The 15,637-nt window shown below is 48.4% G+C and overlaps 1 protein-coding gene across 4 annotated transcripts in view; it reads right to left on the reverse strand.

Moving 5' to 3' along the window:
- LOC132471079 (basic-leucine zipper transcription factor A-like) overlaps positions 1–15,637 on the reverse strand; it is a 102,175-nt gene that overhangs the window by 53,539 nt on the left and 32,999 nt on the right. For 3 of the 4 annotated variants that reach the window (XM_060070097.1, XM_060070095.1, XM_060070098.1), the window contains exon 3: positions 14,429–14,469. In XM_060070097.1, the coding sequence (XP_059926080.1) occupies positions 14,429–14,469 (41 nt within the window). Of the gene's footprint in view, positions 1–9,679; positions 10,724–14,428; positions 14,470–15,637 lie in introns of those variants that run through there. The other variant, XM_060070096.1, reaches the window with a different exon arrangement.

The following is a 15,637-nucleotide window of genomic DNA, read 5'->3' on the forward strand; positions in this document are numbered from 1 at the left end:
TGCGTCTGCCGGTTGACGCCTCTTTTTATGAGGTTAGTGTAAATAAAAAGAGGGCGTAGGAGAGGGCCCGGGACCAGTGGAGCAGGCGCTGTCCGTGCACGGAGAGCTGTTGGTGTTTGTTTTGAGGGAGTGCTTTGGCCCGATTGTCCGAGTCACTGTCTGTGCAACGAAACAGGAAAGAAAATCTAAAGTGTGACTCACTTCTCCTCAAACGCAGCTCCTTACTGTAAGAGGGCCGTGTCTGATTCCCCCGCTTTACTTTTTATTGCTCAACTCTCGTTTTTATGGAGGCGGCCTTTTATTGGCCAAATAGAAGCATAACTCTGTCTCTGTTTTGAAACAAATATATATTCATGCATAGTTGTTTTTCTTTACGATGTGAATGGCAGGATTTTCTGGCAGTGCATCACTACACACCCATGCAGACTCTAAACAACAGCCCTTTCCGACACGCAAACAGGCTTTCCACCCCCCCCCCCAACCGTTTAAAATCAAACTCATGGACGGCCCGTTTGCGACGTGCCTTATCCTTTTCTTCTTCTCCGCGTTTCTTTGTAAGCTGAAAAGGCAGCAGTGCAGTCTGGTGAGTGTCAGAGCTGTCTGATCCCCCCCCACCCCCCTACCCTCCCCTGGCCCTGCCCTCTTGTTTTGCTGAGCTAACAACAAGACACACGCACGCACGCACGCACGCACACGCACACACACACACACACACACACACACACAGGGCTTACCAAGGAAGTGGAATTTCACCCCCAGCCCAAAACAAACAAGGCGGAGCATTTCTTTGCACTATTTAAACGGTAACAGAGCGTTCTGAATACATTGCATTCCCCACCGCTCCATCTCCTTTGTCAATAGAGATTTTAATCTATTGATCCGTGGGACAAACAATTCGAGGAGGGCACCGGGGGGTTCGATGCTTATACAACGCTGTGCCGCTCTCGCTGAGGAAGAGCCGACGGACCAAGTGCGGCCTCCCAGCCCTGCATCGCCCCGTCTCCACGGAAACAGACGTCATGAACGTTTATATCTTATGCGTAACATTTTTGACACAAGCAGTCCAAAAAACCTCTTTTTGGTGCTTATTATGGTGTTGCTTCGGTGATGTTTGTTTCATTTAAGGCAGGAAGTGTCAGCTCTTCCCGGCCATATCAGGGGCTCTCTCTCCCTCTCTCTCTACCATTTCTCGCCCTCTACCCTCTCTCTCCCTCTCTACCATTTCTCTCTCTCTCTCTCTCTCTCTCTCTCTCTCTCTCTCTCTCCCTCTCTACCATTTCTCTCTCTCTCTCTCTCTCTCTCTCCCCCTCTCCCCCTCTCTCATATATATATATATATATATATATATATATATATATATATATATATATATATATATATATGCCGGCCCCTTGCCAGAAGCTTTTTGCGATGAATATCAATAATGGGCAGATTCCATTCCTCTGGACAAAGAGTGATTTAGATGAGGAGAGGCTGTGTCAGGTGGGAGCCCGTTCTGTTAGTGTTATGGCTCCCACCACACTGAGGCGAAGGGGACGCAAATCACATTCTATGTTCTGTGATAGAGATGGATGCATCTGAAGGGTTCTGATTTGGGGGCCACGTTACCAGTGTTGTGTCAGACACTAATGCATGGCAATTGACTCTGACTGGTCGGCCACAGACATTAAGGTTTGCTCATCAATTTTCCATGCATTCAAAAAGACAAAACCATGTCTTTTTGAGTCCACAGTCCACAGACATGTCACTCGGATGGGTGTGGTCATCAGCGAAGACTATGTAATAAGACATAAGCGAATGGTAAGAATAAACTATTGAAGGCAAAGTCCACATTAGAGAAATATCTAAGCAAAGCAATCAGCCACTTTGTCAGAGCTCAGTCACAGCTTTGAACCCTTGGCATTGCGTTCATGTGTTCCCACCGTCTGGCTCAATTCCCCTGCTTTAGGGGTTACATACCATCAGACACTATTCCAAGCTACGTACTCTTGTCCTAACCATACAGTATAACATGTTTGCGTTTTCCAGTGTTAGCTCTTCCACCTGACCCTATATATTACGACTCAGACCTGTTTACGGCACGGGTAACCTACAGCTGTTTACGCTCCAGTTCTAGGAAAGGCATTCCAAGAGACGTAAAAAAAAAAAGTCTAAATGGAGCAATGCTAAACACAACTGTACGTAGCTGCAATAGTAAGTACTTAGACAGTAGTTCATGCATACTAAAACACACACACACACAACCGTATGCATAAACTCTGAAGCGCTGCAGCAATGTAGGCTACACCTCAGGAGATCTCACCCACGTAAAGCCAAGCAAACACATGGCCATCATACCCTCTTTAAAGGGCTCCTCTGGTCCCCTCCGTCAGGATTAGCTCTAATGAGAGAGTAGCATTTCATCAGTCCAGCGAACATGCCAGCCGATTGATCAGCCCTGGAGTGTACGTGTGTGTGTTTGCTTAGCACGTTAAGATTGACCTTCCCTTCATCAATCAGGGAGGAAAACCTTACGAAAAGCGGTGTGAGCTCCAAGTGAAACCTTACGCCACTCGGTGGTAGCCATGCTAGCGCCATAGCTTCTGATCCTTACACCGCCACAAATATCAGTTACCTATGGCACACACAAATACACCAACGTGTACACACGCAAGGGTAGGATTAGTTGTGACCGATCTAACGTATGGATGGGGGCAGTGAGGGGGGTCTGAGGGGGAGGGAGGGCACCCCAATACAGTATTCTTCCACCCTCACCGCTGGACGGTGGGACCGTTGTTGTGGTAGGGGGGGGGGGGGGGACTGGGGCCCATTCCCCTACACACAGGGGGAGGAGGTTGTGTCCGTGAGTGCGTGTGCGTGTTGTGGGGGAGGTACTGGAGGTGTGTGTTAAGCGTATATACAGTATGCAACGCAGAGAGCAACCCCCCCCACCCCCAATAAACACAAGCACTTGTCACAAGGACGGCTGCTGGCAAAGGGCTCGCGGCGCCTGCAGAGAGAAGCATACCTGTCCCCTTTTAATTAGCCAGGAGCACAGCGGATGAACGCCAGCACGGTCACATGGAGCCCGACCAGAGACAGAAGAGGAAACGAAAACTCTTGTTTTTTTTCTCCTGACTTGGAAAATAATCTTACTTTTGAAACTGGGTGTAAACAGCTCCCCGATTTCTTCATATATATATTTTTTTGTTATGCATTTGTTTTGCTTTTCTTGCCAAACCATCTCTTCACCTATTTATTTTTTTTCAACCATGAAATAAACATGTTCCATTTTATTCTCTCTCTTCTTCCTATCTAATTAAGCAGCATTATAGATTTTGACACGACAACCGTTAATTAAAAATGCTTAACTCTAATTAAAATTAAAATGTAATATCTATCTTAATTAATTAAAGTAGGTCATTTTTTGTGTGTGTGTGGGCTTTTATTAAATTATGTCCAGCCAAATAATATAGTTCCACAACACCTTGTGAGGCTCTCATCCATTTGTACGTGAAAGCGCCTCATGAACACACACACACACACACACACACACACACACACACACACACACACACACACACACACACACACACACACACACACACACACAGTGATGTTGTACAACAGTGAAAGTGTAACCCCTTTTGCCCACTGCATCCGTCAACAGACGAATCCCATTTACTTTAAATGGGGCGAAGCCGCAATGCATTGTGGATCCATCCGTTGCGTTGGATCCGTCAGCTCCGTCAAGAAAGTTGAACAATTTTTCAACTTTTCAGGCAGCGACGGATCCGTCATCCAATCAGATCACGTATGCTCGGGCTTGGCTGACGTATGCATCTCAAAGACCACTCCCCCCTCCGTCAGCCACGCCTTCCGCCATCCGCTGACGGGCGGTTCAGCGGGTAGACGGCGTACGGGTCAGACGTCAAATATTTTGATTTTGGTGCGTGAGAAGCAAAAGGACTGAAATACCGAGGTGTAGCTAATCAACAATCACAAATTCAAGGGTGCATATATATTCAGACAATTAGATCAAAAAAGGGAAGGCTCAATCATGGAGTAGAAAGGCTTCAAGGAACGAAAGAAAGAAAAGAGAAAGAAAGAAAGAAAGAAAGAAAGAAAGAAAGAAAGAAAGAAAGAAAGGGAAAGAAAGAAAGGAAAGAAGAAAGAAAGAAAGAAAGAAAGAAGAAGAAGAAAAGGGGGGGGGCAGGGAGGTGGGGGGTTAGACAGAAATGAGACCTCGGAAATAAACAGGGTGTAAGGTTTCAAAGGCTAAAGATGGGGGGTGGGTCGGGGGGGGGGGGGGGGGGGGGGGGGGGTGCACAGGCATTCCATTGTTCAAGGCCAATTATCAGTGGAAAATAATAACAACAGATGGATGCAGAACGGGCAGACGTGAGCCGGGCAAACCTGGCTCTGGCTAACACATGATGGGGGGGGGGGGTCTCTAGAGCCAATGAGCCACACACACACACACACACACACACACACACACACAACCACACACACAAACACACACACACAAAACACACACAGTGGCCAGATGTGGACTTCCACAAGGACACTTTAATCCCGCCCTCGCTCTCTCTACAAGGGATTGTGCTGATCAAACCTCCCTCCAGCCGGGCCCGGCGGCGCTGGAGCCGCCCAGGCGTTAGCCGCGGAGGACCGCTAACGCGCGTGCATACTTTGTCCTTGTGGCCGCTGGAGGGGCTCCACAGGGAGATGTGAAAGACGTGCAGGGTAGCCGTTGAGCGACTTGTGAACTGTGACTGTGGCAAGGCTAACCGCTACCAGTTTGACCTCTGACCTTTGCCACGGGTTGTCTGATTCAGCGCACGGCTTAGATGGCCTATTGCTATGCCAAACCTTGTGACTAGGAGGGACACAATACGCAGCGTTTATATTGGTTGACATCATGTTGCTATACAAAAGGCAAGGGCTGCAATGTTCTGATCCTATTACAAATAAACGTTGCCTTTTGGCCTTTTGGAATTTGCAGCAAATAGTTAATGGATGTTGGTAAAATATCCCAATTGATCGCGTCACTCTTGCCCTCACTCTGAGAGAGCGAGAGAGAGCGAGAGTGAGAAAGAGAGATAGTAAGAGAGCAAGGTAGTGGGGAGATAGAGTAAGAAAGAGAGAGAGAGATGGGGGGAGGGGGGAGAAGAGAGACAGCAAGAGAGAGAGAGAGAGATCTCTCACATAATCTCAAGTGCAGACTGACAGGCGAGGGGGGAGGGGGTGTGGGGGAGTTGGGGGGGGGGGGGGGGGGGGGGGGGGGGGGGCTGTTGGAGGTCTTCAGTCTTAAAACAAACCCTGGCTTTCCCCCCCGCACGCCCGGGTGTCAAAGGGTGGCTGATGTCTGGATAGAAAAACAAAAGATCTGCCCTTTCTTTTGCACAAGGAAAAGAGAAGTTTTTGTTTCATTAACTAGCCAGACTAAAGCGTAATTATATCCCTATAGACCCTCATCACCAACAGCAGATAGATAAAAGAACAAGACAAAAAAGGCGGGTTCTCCTTCAGTTGGTTTTTCATCTCTCTCTCTCTCTCTCTCTCCTCTCTCCTCTCTCTCTCTCTCTCTCTCCTCTCTCTCCTCTCTCTCTCTCTCTCTCTCCTCTCTCTCTCTCTCTCTCCTCTCTCTCTCTCTCTCTCTCTCTCTCTCTCTCTCTCTCTCTCTCTCTCTCTCTCTCTCTCTCTCTCTCCTCTCTCTCTCTCTCTCTCATATATCAAGGTCATCACAAAGGACTTGCGTTCCAATGTAATATCCTTTTTTTTTTTTAATGCCCATTATGAAGTGTTCACATCTCTATTGGGATTGTCCTTCTAGACCTAAATAAAAGTGTTCTCTTGAATGGGGTGTGTGGGGTGAGGGGGGAGTCAGGGGGTTCACCGAGGTCGACATTGGGTCTTTATCTGTCCCGCTCTGCCCGGCTTCAGTGACAGGAAGCACCAAGGACGCGAGAACAAGTGTGCCAATCGCTGCCATCTGACACGCGGCCACCGCCGGCAGATTGAGCTGCGCTACGGCATCAGGGTGAGCACAAACAGACAATTTGCTAATTGCGTCCCAAAAAAAAAAAGAGATAGAAAAAATAAACTGTGAAGAGGCAGAGATTTGCTGGGATGTGCGTGCGATGCATCGTACCCCAAATGAGGAGCCCTCCAGGGCTCCGAGGGAAAGATGGAGTTCCACCAGGGGACGTTCAAAAAAAATAACACAAACTCAGAGCCGGGATTTAATTATCTTATGAAAAATAATTGCCATTAGCCAATCTCGTCTGAAGGGGCTGAGGACTTTCTTTTTTTTTTTTCCACTAGCGAGGAGATGGAGGGAAAAAAATGAAAGTCTTTCTTTTTGACGTTGAGGAGACAAAGGGTTGTTCTCCAGCAGGAAGCGGCAGGCCATCAGCCATTTCTGGTGACACTGGAGGTCCAGTTAATTAGACTATTGTCATTTTAATCAGGACAGCACGGGCAGCCAGAGTTTCAAGTGGACCTTAAACATCCGAGGGATATGAGCCTTGGCCGTTTATGTATGCGCCGTATATAGAAATGCGCTTAGAACGGTGTGTGTGTGGGCACATATATGTGTGACTGCAGTTGCATGCATGCATGCATGCAAGTGTGTGTGTGTGTGTGTGTGTGTGTGTGTGTGTGTGTGTGTGTGTGTGTGTGTGTGTGTGTGTGTGTGTGTGTGTGTGTGCATGGATTTGCACGTGCATGTGTGTTTTCTGTGTGTGCCAGTGTGTCTATTTGCAAGCATGGATGCGTATTTGTGTGTTTCCGGGTCCATGTACTGTATGTTCACGTGCTCACACACACACACACACACACACACACACACACACACACACACACACACACACACACACACACACACACACACACACACACACACACACACACACACACACACACACACACACACACACACACACACACACACACTGTGTGTGTGTTGCGTGGATCATTAACGAGCTGCAGACACACGGAGGATACCAAGGCGCTGGGGGATCACAGGGGAGACGCTTGCCTTTGCTCTGCGCGACGTCTCTGTTCATTTGTAAATAATTTAAATATCAAATATTTGAAATAATTTGCTTCTCCCTGGCTATCAGATTGTTGAATAGGGAGTCTTTCATGTGTTCTTTATTATCCTCTTTTCCCCGGCATTAGCATTAAAATATAATTCATGTAACCCGGCTTTTTTAGTTCCCTTTTTTCCAAGGTGTGTTCCATTGTGTTACAATAATGGTTTGTTCCTTCTAATTTGCATATTTTATGTATACAATAGGACTAACATAAGATGTGGCTGCTGTTAAGACAGGGGCTTTACGCAACTTAAGCAAGAGCAACTGACCAAATACCGGCTTTAACACTGTTGACAGACAAAATGGTCGCCCAATTAATGAATTTTTTCCCCCTTTTTAAAAAAAGAAATTTGCAGATGCACCACACAGCTCCGCACGACCAGGAGTTTACAGGGAGGGGAGGAGCCTGCACTCCCACAACCCTCCCCCCCCCCCCCCCCCCCTCCCCAGCGCCCCGTTGTGGGTCGCGTCCTGGCTGCAGCTCGGGCCGTTTGACATAGAGTTAGCCACGAAGGTAACCTGCAGACAAACGATCGCCTGACCGCCCCCACCCTCCCCACCCTCCCCCCCGCACCCCCGCACCCCCGCCCAGCAGCCTATTGACATGGGTGTCAGCCCCGGGCCAGGACGGGCCAATGACATCGGCCGACCGTGCGGTTCCACAGGGGGGGTAGGGGGGGGGGGAGAAAGGCCCGGGAGGGTTCAGAGGTGGGGGGCAGCGGCGGTGGGGGGTCCGCCCTGCGATGCGGTAATGCACGCCTCAGTGTCACCGTTTGTGGCAGCATTAATAGTTTTCCGTTAGCAGCGGCATGTTTCTTAACACGCGTGCCATCAATATTTCACACGGTGGGAAATATTCATCGGAATCGGATATTATGTTCCTCAATAATGCAGAAAAATATCAATAATTCAATATAAAGAATGTTTGAGAAGATTTGGAGGAGGAGGCGGAGCCGAGCAGAAACATTAAATAACTAAACGAGGAAATTAGGACGGAGGAGTCATCATTCGGTGGAGTAAGTTCCGTTCGGTTGGGAGCTCCCGACAGAGATTGCTGAGCGAGTGCATTTAGAAAAGGCTTGCCTGGCGTCAGCTTGCACAAATGAACATAGGTCACCACACACACACCCACACACACACACACACACAAACAACGAGAGCGCTAAAGAGCAATGAAGAGAGAAGAAAATTAAAGAAAGGAATAAAAAGATGGTGAGAGATAGCGAGAGGGAAAGATAAGAGAGGATACATTAAGATGGACCTGAGATGGATCTAGCAGAAATACATGAACTGTGAAGCTGCAAAAGTTCTCCCTGGGTTCCTCCATGAAGGATTTACCAGGGATTACATGGAGAAAACCAATAGTCCATCTGTACGGGACAAGGGAAGCCGAGTGCTGGCTCACTAGCTGGGTCGTAGTAGGCTTACTGTTGGCCTATGATTTACTATTTTGCCATTGAGTTATTAAGAAGATGCTTTTATCCAAAATGAATGATACTGAAATCAGATGCACGCCATTAAGGGGTAGCTAGGGGATAGGTATACTGGTAGAGTTCAGGTAGAATGTGGACGTAGGGTTCAAATTAAGCCTAAATCTGGGAGTCGAACACCCTTACCAACAGACTATCCTCCCCCGGTAACACAACAAACTGATGCTGTTCCACAACAGGTCGAAACCCCCTTCAGGATGGATACAATCGGATCTCTAAATCCTGAAGAAACATTAAGAGAGTAAAAAGCCCAAATCATGTGTTGGCTGGATTGCGTTTAAAAGTTCAAACCCTTCAAGCAAACCTTTTGCTTGACAAACCGGCTAATGTATGCTTTACTCACACTCTGCCCCGGCCTCATTCCTTATTAATGGCAGAGATATTTTAGGCAGAAGTATGGATGAGATCAATGAATGCACTATTAATCACAACGAGTTTTAACATGGCTAAATTTAAGCAAAGAGCGAAAGACATTCCCAGCTCATCTTTTTGTGTTGAATTAAAAACGGCAAACGGCCCTTAATTGCAATGGCGGTTGAAAGTGTCTATTTAAGTCAGGGACCGTGGGCACTGTTTTAAACAGTGAGAGATAGTGAAGGGGCCCTCCTCCCTCGGTTTGAGCTTTCTACCTCTTACTTGTCTATCCCTCTGTCCTACATTACTGTCTGCTGTATAATGAAGAAAGTGATAGAGAGACAGAGAGAGGGAGGGAGAGAGAGCGAGAGAGCCTATGAACAAAGCACTTTGGACAAATGTTCAGCACTTATTTGGGAAGCACATGAACATAAAGTTTAGGCAAATGTGTGGCCCATTTAACGTTGTGTCTAACAAGCTTTTGGGGTTGGGAGGGAGACAAATATATAAAACATGCTCTACACTTACATAATGAACCACATTGATGTAGTGCTGAAATTGCATAATACACTCTGTGAACATTGTTTTTTCTCTTGTTTTGGAATGCAATCACCTTTTTTTGTGGCAGGCAGAGAGAGAGAGAGACAGATAACAAATAGATGGAGATACAAAGGTCACAACGCTTGGAGACAGAGACAGAAAAGCTTTGTTTGTGTGTCAATATCCTGCACACTCTCTCCATCTCTATCTCACCTGCCGTCACTCTCTCTCTCTTCCTGGTTCCATCGCCACATCATAACTGCGACGGGTCGTTCGGGAGGATTGTAGGCAAATACAGAGAGGCCATTACACATTAGGATTGTTTGGCGTTGGTATTTGAATATTGAAATGGCATGTTTTAGATCTGGCTATATTTCCGCCCCATTTTCATTTACATACAGTGTGACACACACACACACACACACACACACACACACACACACACACACACAAGTTGGGACAGTGCGTGTTTGGCACTTAACATTTGCATCATTTTCTAAACAATAAAAATTGAACTATTATCCTTCCCCCTCCCTTCCATTCTGCCAGCCTCCACACCTGGCAGGCGTGCAGGTGACCCGTGTATGATAACTGTGTGCTGCCCCGCATCGCCACCGCACCGTTCCATGTGTCTATCACCCACGTCCAGGCTACTTAACCAAATTGGCGGCGCTGATAAAACCTTATTTACATAGCAGTGTTGCTGGCTGTGATTACTATCAGTTTAACACCCCCCCCCCCACCACCACACATGCACACACTGTTACAAACATACTCACAAACTATTACAAACACACACACACACACTGTAACACACAAACACACCGTGATAAACACACACTATTCTGAACACTCACACACACATACACGTACAGTAACACACACACACTATCATAAATGAACCCGCACACACCATTACAAAGAGACAACAACTATTACAAACACATGCACACACACTTTAACACATACGCTATTCCAACCACCCACTATTACAGGCACACACACACACACAGACACATTCTTATGCACACAGTTTTACACACACAGACACACACGAACACGCGGTAATGGAAAGTTAGAGTATAACTTGGTGGTGCAAAATAGCTCAATTACTCCCCGTGAACGTACACAGCGCGGTGCGGGCTGTCAGAGTGGTAAACAGATGCGGGGTGACAGCCTAGGGTACATAATCAGTCAAGCAGCTGTCGTCGTGCCTTCATTCATTCACTTGTTCAGATGATGGATTCCCATTCCCCCCCCCCCGTACGCATACACACACACACGCGCTGCGCGCGCACGCACGCACGCACACAAGCCCGTGCTATTTCCTTATGGGAGGCCGGTGGCAAGGCGCAGGATTAAAGCGCAAAGGATATATCGTTAACCTAGTCCTCCCTCCCTCTACTGTACGGCTCACAGTAGGCTAACAGTAGGCTAACAGTAGGCTAACAATAGCCGCCATGATCGACTGCATCTGTGCTGTCAAAGCCAGTACAATTAGTTTGCATAAAGTCAACCTGGGACCGGGTGTGAGTGCGAGAGTGTGTGTTGCTCGGGGCCCCCCCCATTATTCCCTCAAACCCTCCCCTGCCCGAAACCAACCCAGACTCACACACCGACACGTCCGCTCTGAATGAGTCGGTGCTGCCGACGTAACCGCGGTATTGGAGGAGCCACGCTGGCGGTTCCCTCGCTGGGGCAGAGCGTGAGAGAAGTAGAGAAATTAAAAAAACAACCCGAGAGAGACATATCGGATCACTCGGAGTGATGTCACCACGTGTCACCTTGTTGTATTTGGTCTCGGCGTGCGCCACACGTTTGATGAGCACGGCTCGGTATCGCGGTCGACGTAGCCCCTCCTCCCCCGTCTCCCCTAGGCTGTCGTCTCGTCGGGAGAGCTTTACCCCCCCCGTTCAGACAGTTGATCTGAGGCCAACTGAACAAACCCCCCCCATCTCTTGTCTCATCACAACCCCCCCCCCCCCCCCCCCCCGCCCCCCGTGTCCGACGATAGCCTGGCGGCATCTGCGCGCACACCCTGGCGCTCCCGCTGGATCTGAGGTCGTGTGACCACATCTGTTGCCTGTCGCCGCGTTTCTTTCAGCAGCACATCGGGGGTCGGTGAGCGCAGAGAGGGAGGGGGGCCCGCGAGGGCCTTCTCCTGTTCCCCGCGCGACCCACGCGTCAGCGGAGGACCGCCGGTTCCCCCGCCGCGGGGAAAGAGAGGCCCGAGAAACGGTGGCGGGAGTCGCAGGACGTGTGGAGAACATGTAGGCCGTGTCGGTGTGGTTAGAGCCGGAGTCAGGGGCCCTGGGTCATCAAGGGGCCGCTGTGGCCCTGTGTAGTGTGGTACGTATCCTGTGTGCATTTTCCATCACCGGCTGTTTTTCCCTGTTTTAAAAGATGCATGCGACTTCAGAAAGCGCCCGTGGGGAATATTCAAGTCCAGAAAAAAAGCGACGCGGTTATTGTGCGCTCGGATTATGAGAAACTATAAAAGGAAATATGCATGGATGCTGCTCCCCATCGCTCTCCCTCTCCCTCGCCCGCACGCTCTCCCTCTCTCTCGCTCCCTTTTAAGAACTCCCATTCCTGTCGGGTAGTGATTGAAAATCAATTACTCCCTTCTTCTCTTGTCTAATTGAGAAAATAGAGCTACGGCCATAATTGAAAATAATGCCTATCAAGGGCGCATTCCTCACAATGTGGCTTTCTTTTATGGGGCTTCTAAAGTGCTTTTTTCTTTTTCTCCTCGCCAGAGCTTTCTACGAAAGAGGATATTCTCCCAGAATCGTAGCATTGTCATCTTGAATGTAGTGAGTGATGAGTGCCGCTAATTGGATACGGCCGACCCATCCCTCTGTCAGGAGCACGTGCCGCGTCAGCGGGAAGAATTAAATAAAAAGGGAAGCACCCCAATGACAACGTTTCTCCAGGACGCCGGGCGCCAGGCGGGCCCAAGGAGCAGAAGGGTACATTAGCAGGACGATTAGAGGACGGAGGCCGAGATGCACTCAGGAGGGCTTCCTTTTCGACGCCCTTGTCTTTCCGATCAATATTCAAAAGTGGCGGATAATTAGGCGTTTAGGATTCATTTACATGCAAAGTAACGCACGGCGGCCATCCATTACGGCCAGGGACCCAGGCACTGTCAGGGAAGAGATTTATGAGTGTGTTCTTCAGACTTCTCGGAGGATTATTGAACTATTTAATTGAAAACGTTACTAACCGTGAGAATCAACACATCATATAAAGATATAATATACTATATTAAAAAAAAACGACACAAACTGTGACTTAATTTCTCTAAGCATCACCCCCCCTCCTCCCACACCACCCTACCTTCCAGATAGTTATGGAAATACAAATTCCCCCTTCGGGAGATCTTCGTTGTTTCATCTGCTCATTTCCATAGCTAACTGACAAAAACAAATATTTTCCACTTGCTGCTTTACATGACGGTAGGGCCGGAGGAGATGAGTCACGACATGTGAGACGGCACAACGCGCGGCGCGAGGTCGCGCGGCGCGAGGTCACACTGCCGTGCGCCCACCCTCAGATCTGGGGGCAGGGCGGTCTAGTGGTCGGGGGCTTTGCCTCCCTGGAAACAGAAATAATATGGGGCTCAAGTCCTAATGTCGACAGGGTGCCCCAAAGGCACCTCTTTGAGGTGTGTGTGTGTGTGTCTGAGTGTGAGTGTGTGTGTTTGACTTAGGCCGTGTCCACAGTACACCCATAAACGCAGAAGAAGAAAGACATGGGTTTCCGAATGTATCCGCATGCATTAACATTGACTTTGCAAATGGTGGCAAACATGGTGGTGTAACAACCACTTCCCTAAACAAAATAACCAATAACAAACTGTTACATTTTCCTCAAATTTTCGATCCTGTATGTAAGTATTTGTCTGGATTTTCACAATGAGGTGGAGATGGGGGAGACAGGGAGTGCCTGTACCTCACAGGCCGCTGATAGGGTGGGGAAGTCTAGGCGGAAAAACATGTTCTAAACATGGAAAAGTATCTCTAAAGGGGAACACTTCCGCACCAAGTTGAGTACTAATGATTCAGAATCTAGTACACATGGTGTATTCCATACTCATCACTACAGAACACACTCCCAACACGCACTATGGAAACGCGGAAGAAACAAAACACGAAAAAGATGAACTATACAGTTTTTACCGTACAGAAAATATATCGTCCGCAAGGTCAACTGGGACGAGGAGATCGAGCGGGAGCTTTGAGGTGAAGTCGCGGCGGCGTGAAGGTCGGCGGTGCGCCTGCGTGTTTACACCACACGCCGGGCTTTGAAATTGTTTTGCTGTGTGGCGTCTGCCCCGGGTCATTGTTTGTTTTGGACATGTTTACACACCACACAGAGGAACGACTTCTACCGTCCTAAGGTGAGGTGACCGCCACCGGAGTGCGACCCGCCGTAGCCGCACCGACTCTGTCTCCGAGCTTTGAACCCAGAATAAAACAAACTTCCATTGTTACACAGCCCGTCGTAAAGTGCTGGAGGGTGGGGGGGGAGAGGAGAAAAAAATGTTTAAGCTATTGACGCTATCGCGGTCAACATGTTCAGCATTCACATTCTGTGGCACATATGCAAACCTGCGTGCGAAAATGGCTTGGGGAAGCCTTTGAAGCCACCGGTTACTATGCAAAATGGGGCTGCACTGTTTGCATCGTTTATAGACGATTAACAGCTCACTTTGGAGAGTATTTTCATATCCTGTCCCGCTCTGTCGACTGGACCAAAACACCTCAACTTTGAGAGGACAACAAAAAAAAATAAAAAAGATTTGCAATTCCTACAATGGTTGAAAACCGTCCAACCACAACAGAAAAAGGTGGTGGCTACGCGTGAAGCGCCTAGCAACACGCATGTTGCCACGGCGACGGCGTGTGGGAAGTGTGTTGATGTTCTCTGGGAGGGAAGTGGTCGCCAGTTACTTACTTTTGATCTGCGGCGCCAGAGGATGTCCTCGCTGGAGGCTCCTGGAGGAGGGAGGGAGAGAGAGAGAGAGAGAGAGAGAGAGAGAGAGAGAGAGAGAGAGAGAGAGAGAGAGAGAGAGAGAGAGAGAGAGAGAGAGAGAGAGAGAGAGAGAGAAAAGTAGGCCAGAGGAGGGGAGAGAAAGAAAAATGACAGGAAAATTATTTAAATGTTACATGAATAAACAAATAATTAAATAAGTAAACAAATGCAAAATAATAGATACAAATTTTAAAAGCCAGTTATGTTATTCATATACATTCTTTTGATAAATGCCGTCATAGTGGACCTGTCGGTGTGAGGTTTTGGTTTGGATGGCTTTATTTACGCTAACAGGGCATTCCGCAATACAACTTGATTATCCTGAGCGCTTTAGTGCCTGTGTGTGTGTGAGCACGCGCACGAGTTCCTCAGGAGAGATTGGGGTCATTTCCAAAAGGTAGCTTAGGGTTCAGAAGACCTCATTCAGTGAGTTTATTCAACAACTCCCCAGCCCCCTTGCATCCACTCTATTCCCCGTTGAGCATGGTTGGATACATTTAGCATCGCAAACCACAATTCCCCTGATTAAACAAATAATGACACGTTCAGAAAGCTGTAATTGAGCACAAATTGATTTGCGCATTATGCGCTATTTAAACACTGTTCGTCCTTAACCTTTAGATCAAGTGACTGTTAATTATGGGCCCCTGAAGACGAATCCCAACGGAAAAATAAAAATAGCTTCAAATTTACAGTACGCCATCAAAACAGCGGAGAAACTATTAAAATACAATTAAGTCAACATGGACGTTAATGTAACCAGACCGAGCGCCCAACCTCTGTTGTTAAGCAGGTTGAACCTCACAGCACAACGGTAAATGCCTCATAACCTCTGCTTGGCCAGCGCTGAGCTGACCCCCGTGACCCCCTCACCTCGGCCTGCTTCCCTCCGCGGAGGAAACTAATGTTCAAATGTGTTTCCTGAACGGGACCAGAGGTGGAAGGGTCCATCCTGCCTCTAGAACCAGCACCAGCACCACCCCCCACCCCCACCCCCAGCACCAGCACCACCACCAGCACTAGCACTGACAGGGCTGGCTGCTTTTCTGCAGAGGCAGCAGTGTTCCCCGAGAGGGAGACCGTCTGCCAAGCCAAACAGGGCTCGCTCCTGTAGCGCGGGGCCGACGGGAC

This window comes from Gadus macrocephalus, chromosome 13 (genome assembly GCF_031168955.1).
Source record: "Gadus macrocephalus chromosome 13, ASM3116895v1".
Taxonomy (NCBI): Eukaryota; Metazoa; Chordata; class Actinopteri; order Gadiformes; family Gadidae; genus Gadus; species Gadus macrocephalus.